Genomic DNA, 16,196 nt, shown 5'->3' with positions numbered 1-16,196 from the left:
GGAATGGTTATGAAACCCGTCAGACTCCTTTGTTATATGTTTTTTGTGGACCTGAAAGTGCACAATGTTCAAAAGAATCCCTATCATTTTGATTGTATTGACCAATAAAAACGTTGCATTAATTTATTCCGTAACAATTTGCCAACAGAAAACAAAGGATTGTGCACTTTCAGGGTGCTTCCAACATAAACTGCAGCACTGTTGTTTTTAGCATTGATGTTTGCCGCTTTTCATAACCAGTCTCCTCTAATAACTATGGATTAACTAAATACAACACTCATTCACGTCTAATTGAATAGAATTTTATTACTCATTTATTTTACCAATAATAGCATCAAATGCTGCTTAAAGGGTGAAGTCATTTGTACAGCATTGTACATCTTGACAACATTAAATTGTGTCATTCTCCTGCCAAGTTTTAAAATTTCATTTGCAAGATCTTGGAGCTGTTGGTGTAATAGAAAAATTGAAAATAAAAAGGTGAACTAAAGAAGAAAAACTTTCAACAGACAGCTGTGATGATAAGAGGTGATCACTTTTAGCAAACTTGTTTCATTTTCCTGTGTCAATAAATCATAAAATGATCAACCACACCCTTTTGCAACGGGACAATGGCTACGGATTCACCTTTGGGTGACGATAGTAATTAGAAGCACTAAAAGGGAAACACGAAGATTGCTTTTCACAGCCTTCACTTCTTTTCGAATTCAGGTTTAATGAAGATGAAATATTAATCTTTCCATTTCTCCATGGTGGAACAAAATCAGGAGACTTGCATTTCCATTGAAACCTTCAACACTAACGCTCACTGATGGTGCATTACAAAGTCCTGCAATAGTGGGGAAACTGACTCTTGACACATAAGAATAAACCACTGTCCACAGGACAGGCATCTGGTACCAGCAAACATAAGCAGGACTTCATAAGTGAAAACTTTCTCCACATCCACATGTTCCTTTGATGTTTGGATTATTAAATACAAATTCACTTGACAGTTTACTCTCTGTATAGTCCATTTCTGTCCCCAGTAATGACAATTGTGCCTTTGAATCAATAAATATTTTCACCCCTGAAACAACAAAACGAGAAATAAAAAGAAACGTAGAATCAGTAGATGACTTTTTTTGTATTGGAAGTCTAAAAACATCCCAAATTTTTGGGCCAAGAGACCAAAATTTGGTGCTAAAAAATGTCCCTCCAATTGTTAACAGTGGTGTATGGGACTGCTAAATTCCAATGATTTATGACAATTTTACTCAATACCTCCATGGCAGGCACATGAACAAGGTGGGGCATTTGAGAAAATGGGATGTACATCTTTAATGTTCTTGAACACCCAGTAATTCTCCCCTTCCTTTTTGCTTATGGGCTTGAAAAATTTCTTTTAGTATTAGTCTGTTTTAAAGCCTGACCTACATCTGCTCCTTACACGCTTGATATAACCATTTTGATAATAGTTATATCAAGCGTGTAAGCAGCAGATGTAGCTCAGGCTTTAAAATAGATACAGCAAACATTTCGATAATGTTTGCAGACTTATTTCCTGGTGAATCATAGATATTTGGCAAAGCCACATCACACCAGGCTGTTGCACTGAGGAAGAGACCATGTCCCTGTTGGTATAATTAAATATTGTACTTGCACTTTTCTTCATTGCTGTTGCAGTTTGAACCCATCTTTGTGGTGTTTGTTGCCATGTTGCTCTTCAACCCTTTAAGTCCCAATATCCACATACAAATTCTCCAAACTTATCTCTATATGTTTCCTTCATGGATGGGTTGAGAGAATTTGATAAAAGATCAAGGCATTTTCTCTTAGATGATCAACTTATTAATTCTCATAACTTAATCTCTTGACAATCTATGGATATGGTTAGAAGAAAATTGATGTTGGTCACCATTGGGACTTTAAGGGTTAAAGGCCATGACCTTGTCAGAACTGTACCCTACCAGGGTCTTCTAGGACAATACCCTAACTTACACACGCCGATGTTCTCTGTTTATCATACTGCAAAACAATCAACCTTAATACCAGCGACAAGGCTGTCATGTCAGTTTGATTTTGTGCCAATACACGTTTTAATTTAAACCAGCTCCTTTTACAGTTTCTTGACTTGTTGGAACCCCTAATATGAAAGGTTTGCACTAGAGAGACCCCATAACATTATCTTCTACCAATATGCACTACTTCACTAGGCTTGATCAACTCACCATCTTGATTGACTTCTTCATCAAACTTGCCCTTTTCCTTTGCATAATCTAAGGTATATTGCATTCCATTGCAACCTTTTTGTTTAACACCTATTTTCAAGGCAGTCTGGTGAAAACAAGAACATTTTGAGTATTTTGAGAGGTTGAAACTCATTTTGATTTAGAATTAAGAGCAAGTCTGACAATATATTATTGTACATTCCACTTGAAAGCAGAGGCTACTTTGTACTGGTGTGCACAAAATAGCCTCTGATGACAGCTGTCTCAGGCACGCCTATTTTTCTGATGCGTTTCATGAGAAAAATGGCATTTACAAAGGTGCATTTTTGGTCCAGCCAATGCTCGGTCCAATGTGCATCAACTTCTACCGACATAAACAGCTGTGGTGTAGAAAATTGGTTTTTTAATAATTTTTGTTTCAAGCAGTCAAAAACCATTATCATTATTATTATTATTATTGCAACATGTTGACCTAAAACAGGTTTTCATTCTTCTTGGGAAGGAAAACAAATAAATACAGCCACAACTATCTTACGTTGTTGTGACAAGTCACTGAAAAATTGTGACCTTTACATCCCTCAAAGAGTGTACATGCTGGGTCAACTTGATGCAATAGCAGATCAGGCTGATGCAATAACCAAACCAGTATAGAGTCAGTTGGAAATCAATTAGTTTTAATTTATTTGTCAACATTTCTGGATAGGAATGGATGATTGGTTGCAAAATCTACTTTTTTGCACACCAGTACAAACTGCAATAAAGTAGCCTCTGCTTTTAGAAAAACAAATGAGTCAAATGTTGCCCTTGAGGTCCCTGTAAATCCCCTTCTAAATCTAAATGTCTGATCTGCAAAGGGCAGTATAGCCCATCTTCAGCAGTTAGAACAATAGTTGTTAATTTATTTCAGGACCAATAAATTCTTTGGACCATTGTGAGGGGGATACTTGAGAGGACCCCCCGGGGGAGGTAGACAGTGTATTTACTGGTAAAATAAGTGAAGGCTACTTATGAAAATGACCACTTACATTTCCTGCGTCTGTGTTTAGAAGTGTTTTAAGTTTCTCTATTGCTGCTGGAGTCTAAAATAAAAAACATTAAGCTTAAGTAAAAGCACCAACATCATAAAACAATATACAATTTGCTGAGCTTTATAGATAAACTTAAAACTAGTTGTTGCTTAAACCGGCGGCCACTACGAAGCGATATCAGTCAGCTGCAAATACATTTAAAAATTGATCAATATGCGAGTAACAGTGGCAAATACTCTAAACAGAGAACCAGCATGTGACAGATCGTATCAAACAATAAATTCTACCGAATTTATGCAGATAGAAATTCCGTTCGTGACAGAATCCACGAAACTGCGTAACTAAATTATCAACACAAAAACTTCTTTGTTCGGTGATGTTTAAACCAACGAATTTACTTAATCCATTCCAATGAAAGCGATAGACTTACTAGAGTTATTGCAGCCTTTCTGGGGGCAAATTTTCTTGGTTTACTGACTGCTCGTATCGTTGCTCCTACAGCCGTCCTTGCAGCCATCTTTGATATTTCTTGCATAACACAACAGTCTGACGTCATAGGTTGAAATCCGCTTACAGCATGCACAGACGTCTCAGAAATCGAGCCACATCATCACAATATTGCTGTCACGCCTGGCTGTCACGTTTGTTAGTACAGGGAAAGCGGACCAAAGAAGTGAATATGAATATTTTTGCGGATAGGCACCTTGTTAGAAAATCCGGAATGATCGTTTACCCACAGGAAGTACTTCAAAACAAAGTTGTAGCGTTGTATTTCTCGGCGGGATGGTGTCCGCCTTGCAAAGAGTTTACACCAATTTTGGGCGAATTCTACAATGAGCTGCACGAAAACGAGCTTCCTTTCGAAGTAGTGTTCGTTTCATCTGATAAAACAGCAACAGATATGGAAACGTATTTCAAGCAAAGTCACGGAGATTGGTTGGCTGTTCCTTTCGGCAGTGAAATTATCCAGGAGCTAAAAAATCGTTATCATGTCACGGCAATTCCAAAGTTGATTGTCGTGACAGACGATGGTGATGTCGTGACGGCTATGGGACGAAAGGAAGTGACGGACAGTGGCCCTAAATGCTTTACTCAGTGGGCACATGCTGTGTCTGTAGCACGGGGGGAGGTGGCTACCACTATAACCAGAGCAAGCGGTCGATTGACAGTTGGTAATGAATAAAGAATTAGTTTGTCGGTTGACTGGAGTGGAAATCATAGCATTTAAGAGATGGGTGGCTTTTCACTCACCCTAATTATGTTTGTGATTATGACATGCTGATGAGCTCTAAAAAGGGCAAAACATCATTGTCGGTACCTGCCCTCTAGTTTGCTCATGTGGCTTAGGCTTCCACTTTTTGTACTTTAAGGCTTTTAATGATGAACATGACCAGGAGCCCATAACCAGGTTATGGGCTGACCCATGGGCAAATTATTTGAAAAACAATCATTTCAGTGCATATTGCTCTGTACACTGTAACAAAGCTTGAACATGGTAAAAAGATAATGCAGACATATTTTACATTGGTAACTTAAGTGACTGTAACTCAACTGATCAATGGTGCGCTCATTTTACCACCCCGCCCTCCCCCCACCCCTTGCTCCCCTTTGTCCATCAATGCTCCATTTTAAGTTAAGGGTATTTAAAGCTAGTTAAAGCTACACAGAAAGGAGAGAAGTTGAAACAAGGTTGCGACGTCACTGGGGATCAAACTTGGGACCTCATGCACTCAAGGCCGCACACTAACCTCTGCCATCCTTACTACTTGTGGGAAGGATTCCTCTTGGAACTGACCATTCAGGGACCATGCATTTTGTTTGCGGTAGAGCTGTGAACTTATGTTCAACATACAGCTGCATTAGACATTAGGAAAGAGTGATGATTAGTCTCGGTGATTATATGATTATGTTCGGTGAAAAAAGAGGTGAGTTCAATAAAATCAGCAGTTTCGTTTTATCATTTAATCCGAGTACCGCGGCTTTCGATAGGTGAAGAAAGTTTGAGGATGCCTTATCAATCGGAGTATGCTTTCTACATTTTTATAATTGTTTGTTTTTTGCAACAGAATATTTACACCCAAAGAACAGGTTTCTTTAACCAGCTGTTTATAGAGTAAGACATTGCCCCCCAGGGACATTGCCTACAAAGGAACCAAAGTATCGATAAGTAACAGAAGCACGAAATCTCAACGTTTTTTGTTTGTGAATCAAACTTTTTAAAACTGCTTTAGCTCTAGCTTTTATCTACAAAATTAGCGGCCTGAATTTCTGACATAAAACTGTAAGTTCCTATCCTTGTTTTGAGCATTTTCAATTTGTTTAATTTGCCGAACTAGCCTGTCCGAAAATTCCTTAGTAACGCGGACATAGCGCAAAACGCAACGCCTGTGCGTGTGGTCACGTGAATTAGATGAAATTTCCGTGCCTGGAGAGAAATGGATTGAGTGCAGTGCTGTGATTTACTTCAGCCTTTGGCAGATCGCAAAGATGTGTGAAATCGATCGCGAAAAGGTAAGTTGTCCGATTGTTTGTTAAATGATGACACAATTAGGTGATAACTTAGACAGTTTTGCCTTGACGATTCTAATGTACTGCACCTCTGCTAGGCTCGAGCCACGAGGTCGTCCGTCCGACGGACGGTCCCATAGACACAGTCCAATCTTACGCTAGGCTTTTACTATGTCTTATTGAGAACCGAGTACCTTGCAAAATCGGAATTAGAATTCCAAAGCCGGCTAGAATGTTAGCAATTCATGCATGGTTGCTTTGCAAGCACTGTGTTATTGTTGTAAGCCCATGATTTACATACAACCTAACAGTTTCGAATTCTGCTTCGGTTGTGCCTGTGTTTAGAGCAAAATATCGCTGCCATCTTGCACAATATTGTGTGGCCCGTGTTTGGAACATTAATTGCCGCACAACCCCTTATACAACGTATGAATTGCCCTCCATTATTTGCTCTCATGCGCCTAATACAGCGCGTGACTCAAAAATAAGTCTTGCTAGCCTACTAATTATTGTAGCCGCACACTCGCGGAATTGTAGTTCATCAGGTGAATAGGCTAGTTGCAGAGTATTCCAGACAATATTTTTTGCAATTTTTGCTGTTTTGTAATGTAAGACTCTATAACATGTCGTTGTGATGGTGTGCAAACCCAAAGCCCTCATTAATTGCGGGGTGCAGTCAGCCTTCAAACGCCCCAGCTAAGATATGGGCATTATGGGGACAGGCTGTCTGGAAGGGCTAACATTTACAATGTGCTGCCTCTTGTAAAAAGAAAAACAAAACAAAACAAAACAAACTAAAACTTGCATTTTTTGGTCTAACTTTATACATATCTTAAGTCATTACAAATCTATATTATGCATAATTAAAACTGAGAACTTTGTCTTTTCTACATTTTACTGTGTGCTATGTAATGTATATGACCCTTGTTATCAGGGGGTTACGTTTATTGTATGTATAATAAATAATACGTTTCATTTGTTTCAGTGGTCATTTAGCAGTCTGGGTGTCCTGTGTTTTCATCCCATATTTTCCAAGGTGGCATCAACCTGTGTTAATTTTCTTCCTTTTTTTAAGAAGCAAATAACAAGATTAGCAGAATTTAATAATGCTCCTGTTACTATAATGAGAAGACTGTTTGTCATTGCCTAAGGACTTGCTATTATATAAGAATCTGTTAATTTTCTAAGACTTGCCTGTGTTTTTTTAGATTGAAAGCATTTGTACGAAGTTAAGGGCCTCTCCAGATGAAGGTGGTCTTACAATCAAGGACAGATATTATCATCTAAAAAGATATCATGTTTGCTTTGTAGGTAGGTCTGTGATCAGGCCACTCAATACCATATTCAATACTGCAGCTTTCCACATTTCCTCCATTTAGCCCCATAGCTCTAATACTGGTAAGCCCCTTGATGTAATGCTCACTGCAAAGGAATTAGCCCCCAATGACCAAAATAGTCGACTGTTTTTAAAATTTCATACTGGACATCATATGTTGCTAGTTGGTATCAATAAGCAGAAACAGCCTCCCATGGCAAATAGATATAGAGGGAGTTTTGTAAACAGTACTCTTCTCATCTCTCACCTTAGAGTATTTATCATCAACTGAGCTAGTGTTAACCCTCGACTCACTCTTGGGAATTTCCTGGAAAAATGTGTTTTGAAGTTAGTTTAGCCGTTTTTCTGGTCACTGGCTTTACAGGTCGTACACTGTCTTCATGGCCTTCTCGACCAGTTGCATGATAATGTTGACTTCCATAGTTCAGGCATGTGTACAAAGCAAAATTTCTAGATAGGTTTGGGGTTTAAAACCAACACAGAAGTCTTGACTTTTTCTTTTCACTTGCGGTCCTCCCCTGTTCTTTCACTTTTTTAATTGTGCCATTTTCATGGGAATTATCAGGTCAACATTACATGTTTTTTTGCCTTTTTCTCTGGCCTCTTTGACTGAAACATGTTCATTCTGGTATGGTTTGAAAGATCTCTTCACCCTGCTCATGTTAGCTGAAAAGGTCATCCTTGACTGCTAAAACTAAAAGGGGTGTGAGATTCCGATTGGTGGTTACGGGTGGTTCAGGGGCATGAATGGGTTTAATGTTAGATACCCAACACACAGGCTTTGTATTTTCATAGGATCTGAAGCAATTGACTGGTTTCTTACCAATGGATTTGCAAGCTCAAGGGAAGAAGGTGTTCAGCTAGGACAGGTAATCAGTATAACCATCTTTTACATAGCGATACAGATTGTTCAACCATCCTGATCTTGTCAGGATTCCTAGTCCTGATTTTGCTTGAAAATCCCAAATCCTGACCAATATGTGATCAGGATAGGAAAAATCCCAATTTTGACATCAGTTCTGATATTTTCAAATAAATCCTTGTGATACTTATGTAACAAGAACACCTATAATAAATTGGTTAACTGAAACTGATTTCCAAAAAACTTCAAAGTATAAATTGATTTAGGGAACATTTTAGACAGAAATTATCCTCTCACTAGAACACTAGAAATATATGAGCAAAAAAAAACAAACTTCAAAGAAACTTCAAAGCATAAATTGATTTAGGGAACATTTTAGACAGAAATTATCCTCTCACTAGAACACTAGAAATATATGAGCAAAAATTCAGAGCATCAAGATTTTAAACACTTCTGTTCTTGTTTGAACCAGCATGGCCAGGTGCAGATCCACACCGGTTTCCACCGTTTTACGGAAATCGGTCACACTTTTCATGTTAAATATATTTTTAAAAATAAAAACACTTTCCAAGTTGAAATCTGGCCAATATCCCATCTGAATGACTCGGAAATCCAGGAAAGGGGACTTAAAGGAGTAAAAATCCAAATAATTTCCTGGGGGAGCCAGCCCCTGGACTCCGCTAAAAGCTTGCGCCTTCAACGCTCGTTTAGGAAATCGGTCAGTATTTATCATAGATCCGCGCCTGATGGCTGCTGTGACATCAGCTGAAATCCAGCACTTTTTTAGTGCAGCAGAGAGCTAGCCTTCTAACTGTCTCTCTTCTAAGATTTTCACTTATTTCTATGTTGTTATTTAGTCCTTTCTGGATGCAGATCTGGTTCACCATGTGGTTGATGAACACAATTTTGAGGACAGAGAGTTATACTACAGATTCCGTCAGGATGGTAATAATGGATCACACTGTATTAATTATCATGTCTCTTTGCTTCCACGCGTACATCACTATTCAATCCCTCTTGTCAACTCATCTTTCCTTTATGCCATAGATCCTCCTCATCTGTCACCAGCTGGTCCTTCTGTGGCTTCACTTAAGTCGGACTGCGGTGTTAAGTTTGGCCCAGCACAGAGGAAGGGATTGCTTAAGTGGCAGCAGGTGTTTATAGTCCTCAGACCTGAGGATGATACACTCTATGAGTTCAGAACTGATTTGGTGAGGAATAAGGAATCATTAATTTACTTATGATCTATAAGCAGAGAGTGAGTCGCCAGGTGGGGCTACTAGTCGCTTCCACAGCACAACCTTGCAATATGTAGCAGTTAGCAACAGGGAGGGGGTCAACTGCACCTCCTTAACTGTTTAATTGCTAAGTATGACAAATGTCAATGTTCTCCTAACAATGTCCATACATCAACAAAAAGATGGGTTATGGGGATAACTGAATTGATCGCAAAAAGGAAAATGCTTGATCTGTTATCATGTATTCTCTTAGCTTAGTTCTTGGTTAAAAGCCTGGCTGTTACTGTCTTTAAGTTTGATAGACTTGACATTATTAGAGTTTGATTTTCAGTTTTTTGTCTTCTTTTTTCTAGCACTCAACACCTTCCAAAAAATACCCACTGAAAGAGGCCACAGTAAGACTTGACAAATCAACCAAATTTTGCGTTTTGTTAACCTTTGCAGACATTCAGAGGTCAGGTCAGTAGGTCAGTTTGTTTATGAACCCTTTTAAGACCCAAGAGTGATCAACAGCCATTTTCTCTTAACAACATCAATACAGGGTCCGAAATTAACTTTTTAATACTGGCGCCAACTGGCGATCAACTATAAATTTTTGGTCGCCAGAGGGCAAATTGTGGTCGCCAAAAATCCCCCCTCCCTTTTTTTCAATAAAAGTTTAAACACGAATAAAAAATGCATGGTATGGACGTTTTTATGCTCAAAAATTGCACTACTTTCGCTCCCAATACCAGAAAGCAACCGTACGTGTACGAGTGAAGTCTTATTTTTTCCATAAATTACTTTTTGGAGATATAAAGCTATCTGACCTAGAACGTAGGAACAGAAAGCTGTCTACCCATGACTGCAATGATCACGTCAAAACTCTATTTTCTTCCGATAACTACCAAGAAACGTAAACAAGAGTCAAGCCGCCATGTCATACCAGGCCACGACTGTGCCACATTACTCGTACCAGTCCACAAAGTACATAACGTACTTACCGTATTTCAGCTGAAAACAACATGGCGGTTTGGAAACGTTCAACTCGTATTGATCGTAGCTGTTGTGGAGGTATCATTAAAGGAAGATTCGTTTCACTTTCAATTTAAAAATATCAGCAGGACAAAAAGGAAGACACCTGTTTGCAAATAGCTTCGAGGTTTCAATTCTTAATCAGTTTCTCCGAACGTTAAAGTCCACAATAACAACCAGCTTTACAAGTCGCTAGCTGGCGACCAGCTTTGAACTTCTGGTCGCCAGGACTACATTTTTAGTCGCATTGGCGACCAGGAAGGAGCAATTTCGGACCCTGCAATAGACAATCAAAAGGAAAGGTTAGGAGGATTAATACAACGATCACTAAGGGAAAAATGCTTTGATCTTTTTTACAAATTTTCTCAACTCATTCTTTAATGAAATATGTGGAGATCAGTCTTGAGAATTTGTATTTGGATATTGCGGCTTAAAGGGTAAAGCAAGAGGTTTTTAATTTTGGCAGACCATGGTAAAAGTCTCCGGCTTCCTCAACTATCCAGCTGGTAGATACAGCCTTGTCTTTTATGTACACTTCTCATTTAAATCTGTCAATGTTGAAGAGACCACCAGCCTAACAATATCAAACTAAACTTAGGAGAAAAGGTATCGGGAAGATATAAAATGATCACTAAGGGAAAAATGCTTTGATCTTTTTAACAAATTTTGTCAAGTAATTCTTTAATGAAATATATGGAGATCATTCTGGAGAATTTTTGTGTAGATATTTGGAGTTGAAGGGTAAAACAGGGTAAAGCGAGAGGTTTTTAATATTGGGATACCATGATGAAAGTTTCCAGCTTCTTCAACTGTCCAGCTGGTAGATAAATTAAGCCTTTTTTTTAACAAACACATATACGTTTATGCCCTCCAACTGTTATTGCATGGGGAAGGTTTATATGGTCATTCTGGGTTCTTTTATTTTTAATAACAGATTTGAGACTTGGTTTTAGCTCTGATGAAGAACGACTTTCTTGGTTGAAAGCTTTTGAAAAGTCAGGAGCTGCTACGGGGCAGGCCGATGAGGTAGTTAAGTTAATAAATTTTATTTTTCTAGGAATATATGTTATCACCAGTAACTCATGGCGTATAGGGCTTTTTCTGGTGTAATTGACCAATTTTTGGCCTGTATTTTAGCTAACAAATTACTTTATGGACCAAAGTTTAAACAGGAGAGATCTTTCTTATGTCCATTTCCACTGAGTTTTAGTTATTTGTTTCTTTTTTTAATATTTTGTGTAGAATTTAAGAGTATTGGTAGATGGCAAGCAGTCTCTTTTTACTAAAATTAGTGCGAAACGAAACGTTCCTCCACGCGAAACGTCCTCAACGACGAAGAGCGAAGAGAAACGGGTGTTTTCGCAGGCTACACTTGAACGTGTAGCCATTTTCTCTCACGCCTTCTTAAGCAAATAAAAGGTCTGCACATTATCTAAAATATTTGCGCAATATATACTCAGATGGTTTGTCTATGATTTATGCGATTCAAAAGGAAGTTGAAGAACAAGTGAAGAATGCCAAGTCGATATTTGAGTTCAGTGCAAAGGACATTCAAGGCAATGATGTGTCACTTGAAAAATACAGGTAATTAAGTAATGATAAACAGGTCTCCGATTTATGGCCAGTCTTAGCCCAAAATTTCGTTTCGCTACAAGTCGTTTCGCTGCATAGTGAAGTCGATTCGCTGCAAAGTTGTAGAGTCGTTTCACTAACGTAACACGTTATTATCCGTTTGTAGTTCATTCTAAATTGTTTAATACAAAAAGTTGGTTGCAGCGAATCGACTTTATGATGCGGTGAAGCGACTTGCAGCGAAACGACATCATTGTGCAGCGAAAAGGTTTTGTAGCGAAACGACCGTATTCATTATATTGCATTTTTCTTATTCCGGAATACGGTCAATCGAGTTCGCGCTAAGGATAATTCACCTCTGAAGGTGCTGTTCAAAGGTGTGCATTGAATAGTCCACCGTTATTTTGCTGGGCTGAGTTTAAATTTTTGGCCTTATTATTTTCAGGGGATTTGTGACTCTTATTGTCAATGTAGCGTCCTTCTGAGGGTTAACAGCGAAGAACTACACCCAGCTCGTGGAACTGCACTCCACTTATGCTGAACGTGGTCTTCGAATTCTTGGATTCCCGTGTAACCAGTTTGGAAAACAGGTATATGCTATTTCAGTAGATCCGTAGTAGGCACGTAGAATCCTTCAAAGAAAGTCGTCCAGGGATCAATTTAGGTTTTTGGGGAAACCGCCCACCTACCCCTCCACTAAGCCATCATTTTGCCCTAAGTGAGGAGTAAGTGTTAATGTTAGCTTAGGGGAGGGGTAGGTGGATAGTTTCCCAGAAACCTTGAAATTGATCCGTCGACGAGTTCCCTGGCCTCGTTCACACGTGCCCGGATATTCTTGAAAACTCAGATTTTTTTCTCCTTTTTCGAAAAAATACGCGTCCACACGTAGTGTATTCGAATCGTTTTCGCCCCTCCACACGAAATCGCTCAAAGTATGGACATACGAAAGCATTCCTTAGGTGGTCGCTATGAGGAGTTGACTGTAGCCACTTGTATTCACAGGAACCAGATCCAGAGCCTGTAATTAAAACGTTTGCTGATGGCTATGGTGTCAAGTTTGATATGTTTGCAAAGATAAATGTCAATGGTGCATATGCGTTACCTTTGTTCAAGTATCTGAAAAGCCAACTAAAAGGCACATTAGGAAGGTAAAACGACTTAAACAACAGGATAGCTTTGTTACACAATATACTCTTATTTTGGTGTTGTAGAAAGACCAGTTTACACGATATTATATGTGGGCGCGTTCTGTCGGCCTAGCAACTTACACGTTACGATTTATCGGGCCAGTCTCACTTCCTTATGGCAAACTCCACTGATGATAATCGGACGAGTTTTAAAATGACTTGCAGTGCAGCAGATGTTTTGAAAATAAGGCCAGGTTTTAGATTTGTTCACAATTTGTTTTCTTTATAATTCATGGCGGGTTGCTTGGAAGTAAACCATTTTTCGCTCCAGCGAGTGCCATATGGAAGTTATGAATGTTGGTCTCTTGTTATGTATGTGATTTACTGGACTCATCTAGATCTAGCCTTTGTGGGGTTGAAATATATATAAATAAATAAATAAATAAATATAGTTTTAGTATAGATAGTTCATTACAGAAAAAAAAGCAGATGAAAATCAGTTCTTTACCATCACTTTAGTTTCCCCTGCCGTAAAATCTTTGAATCTTCCTGAAAAAATTAGGTAAAAGATTTTCTAGTTATGGTATTAGTTCCTGTGAATTCTTATAATTGTCTCTTCTATTCGTATTTCTTTATTTTCTTTAGCTTTATCAAGTGGAATTTTGGCAAGGTTCGTACAGACAAGACTTTTATAGCTAGAGTGGAAGCCCGTAAATACGACTTCCGTTGGGCCATACCGGAAGCATATACCCTATATGGTTGTGGCCATACGTCTACGTAGCCAAGGCTGTGCTCTAAGGAAGATTGAAGGGAGCTCAGAGCTCTGAAACTGTAAAATCTAGGGTGCCCAGCGTATGATTTGTATGAAGAAAGTAAGATTTTCTAGTCTCCAAAAGTTAGGCGCCAGGGGCCACCTGGCTCTGCTTGAGCACAGCCCTGCGTAGCCTTTTTTTGTCTCTTCACGTAACGCTCCTCCCCAATTATAGACTGTAATTGTAACTAGTTTACCCTCGGAACACTTAGGAGTTTTAAGAACTTGTTAAAACGTGTTCGTGTGTTCAAGATCGAATTGGAATTTGGAATAATGGTTTTTTAAGGAGAGGGGAAAACCGTAGTACCCGGAGAAAAACCTCTCGTAGCAAGGGAGAGAACCAGGAACAAACTCAACCCACATATGGTGTCGACGCCAGGATCCGAACCCGGGCCACACCAAATATAGAAAAATGACCAGAAAGCCGCAGAGTCATGTTAGAATTTTAATATATGGAACGTGGGCTATTAATCCCGGGTTTTTACTTTTCAGTTCTTGTGTGATCGCAATGGTAAACCAGTGAAGCGATACGCACCGAACGTTCAGCCACTGGTAAGTTTTAGCTCCTTCCACACGCTTCGTTATAAACGTTACCAATTTGAGTTCTCTCATTTCAGAGAGTTGTTTTTTTAATAAAGCTTTGCAGTTTCGCTTAATTCAGCATGATAAATCGTTCTTTTAAATCCGTATTGCATGGACGTGAAGCTAGCTCAAATAGGCCATTTTCGAGTTCCAAAAATTCTCACTTTCAAAACAAGGCCAAGTGCAAATACTTTTTGGTGAAATTGAATTTTATTTGCATGAGAATAAAAAATCCCTTTCTTAACAAAAGCTTCACACTTAGTCTCGCTTTGAAACAGAGGCTTGGGGCCACTTAGGGCGAATCTCCACTTGAGTGATCCGCGCGGTGCAGCTTCGCTCCGTAACAGAAATCGCGCCAAAATCACCGTTGTTATGTGTGAACAAAAGCCCCGTATGGTATGGTTTCCGCGCCGGCGCAAAAGCTATCTGCTTTAATATGAATACATCCTAAGAGAAGCGATAGCGTCCCCCCCAACCATCCCATAATGGAATACGGCACAACACCGACCCGGTGTCACGTGAAAAGCTTTAAATGGCCAATAATCGCTGCGCTCTCTAAATTTTTTTACAGCGATCCAAGAGATCGTTTCGATCCTGTTAGTGCTAACCAACTTAAGTGGATGTCTGAAGTAATACACCTTTTGATTTTTTTATTTGTTTTAAGGAAGTATCTTTTTTTTTTTTACAAACACCTTAATTTTCTTTTTGGTTAAATCTGTACGCATCGAGAGAGTTAGTCTTATCCCTTACTAACCCTGCACCCTCCCTTCCTTCCCGCTCAGAAATCATGTATGGTTAATGACCGTTCTTTTCTCTCTTATTTCCTTTCTGTAGGACATTGCAAAGGATATAGAAGTTCTGTTGTAATATCACTTCCAAGATAAGTTTGTTTTAGGTTGTTATAGAGTATAGTCTAGGTATCCGTTACTGTACGCTAGAGTATATTATAACGTGATCAGATGTATATGAATAAACAATAACTAAATATCTTTTCGTTTGGCTTAGGTTTAGTTTAAGTAACCATAACACAGTGCGGAAACGCTTACTTTCACTCAAAATCATAGAACTTTTGTATGTGAGAAAGCTAAATAGCCCATTGTCGAAAAGTCAAGTCAACTCCTCACTGATAGTCTATGAGTTTCTACCGACAAACACGACGAAACTAACTTCTTGGCCTAAGGAAATGATAGCAAGTAATTTATGCCTCTTCAGATGGCATAGCATTCATACCTGTTTGGTTAGTGAAGAATACAAGCCTCAATGGTTGAGAATCTTCTGTTCTCTAAGGCTTCAGTAAAACGGGCAACAAAAAACGTGCAACTTGTTTAGCAAAATTGCTTCAAAAAGAGTTGAATAGCGATGTTGTACGTTTCACCACCTACGTTCGAACGCGTCTTGTAACAATGGAGGTTGCAATGTTTTTGCTTGGGTGGTAAAGCGCGCAACGTTGTTATTCAATTCGCTTTGCGGAAATGTTGCAAAACAAGTTGCATGGTTTTTTGCTCGTTTTACCGCACCTTAAACTTTGCAGTGAAGTAGTATTTTGCGATATATCGAAAAAGGGCTGTTTGGAGTTAGAATACATTTTAAATGTACAGGCTTCCATGTGCAGCCATTAAAAGCAGTGTCCTTACAAGCTGGACCTATTAAACCTCTTTTATGAAGACTGACTCAAAAACTATGACTGTAGTAGGGTCATGTCGGATATGAGTGCAGGCAGGGAGGGAGTGGTTCGAGTCTTGTTTGAGATCCCGATCTGTCGCTGGAAGAAATCATTACACTGAATGTAGACAAAGTAACCATGGCAATGAATATGTTAAATGTTTTATCTGAAATAAACAAAACAGTGGAGTCCAACGAGCCAGAGTTTTCAAGTCAATGTTTTTTTTTACAAGGGATTGAGACAAA

The 16,196-nt window shown here is 38.9% G+C and overlaps 2 protein-coding genes and 1 pseudogene across 2 annotated transcripts; 2 read left to right on the top strand and 1 right to left on the bottom strand.

The window, feature by feature from the left end:
* Positions 1 to 286: 286 nt before the first annotated feature.
* Positions 287 to 3,809, bottom strand: LOC140921448 (iron-sulfur cluster assembly 1 homolog, mitochondrial-like). Its single transcript, XM_073371447.1, has 4 exons — positions 3,669 to 3,809; positions 3,236 to 3,289; positions 2,211 to 2,316; positions 287 to 1,069 (listed from the first exon to the last, which is right to left on the bottom strand). Exons 1-4 carry the CDS (start codon positions 3,792 to 3,794, stop codon positions 921 to 923), a joined length of 435 nt encoding a protein of 144 aa, XP_073227548.1. The 5' UTR covers positions 3,795 to 3,809; the 3' UTR covers positions 287 to 920.
* Positions 3,810 to 3,852: 43 nt separating this feature from the next.
* On the top strand, positions 3,853 to 4,624 carry LOC140921447 (nucleoredoxin-like protein 2). Its single transcript, XM_073371444.1, has one exon. It carries the CDS (start codon positions 3,918 to 3,920, stop codon positions 4,419 to 4,421), a length of 504 nt encoding a protein of 167 aa, XP_073227545.1. The 5' UTR covers positions 3,853 to 3,917; the 3' UTR covers positions 4,422 to 4,624.
* Positions 4,625 to 5,554: 930 nt separating this feature from the next.
* On the top strand, positions 5,555 to 16,148 carry LOC140921381 (uncharacterized; annotated as a pseudogene).
* The last annotated feature ends 48 nt before the right edge of the window (positions 16,149 to 16,196 follow it).

The sequence above is a fragment of the Porites lutea genome, chromosome 12, assembly GCF_958299795.1.
Source record: "Porites lutea chromosome 12, jaPorLute2.1, whole genome shotgun sequence".
NCBI lineage: Eukaryota > Metazoa > Cnidaria > Anthozoa > Scleractinia > Poritidae > Porites > Porites lutea.
The sequence above is the reverse complement of the archived record's forward strand: the minus strand, read 5'-3'. Positions and strand labels throughout refer to the sequence as shown.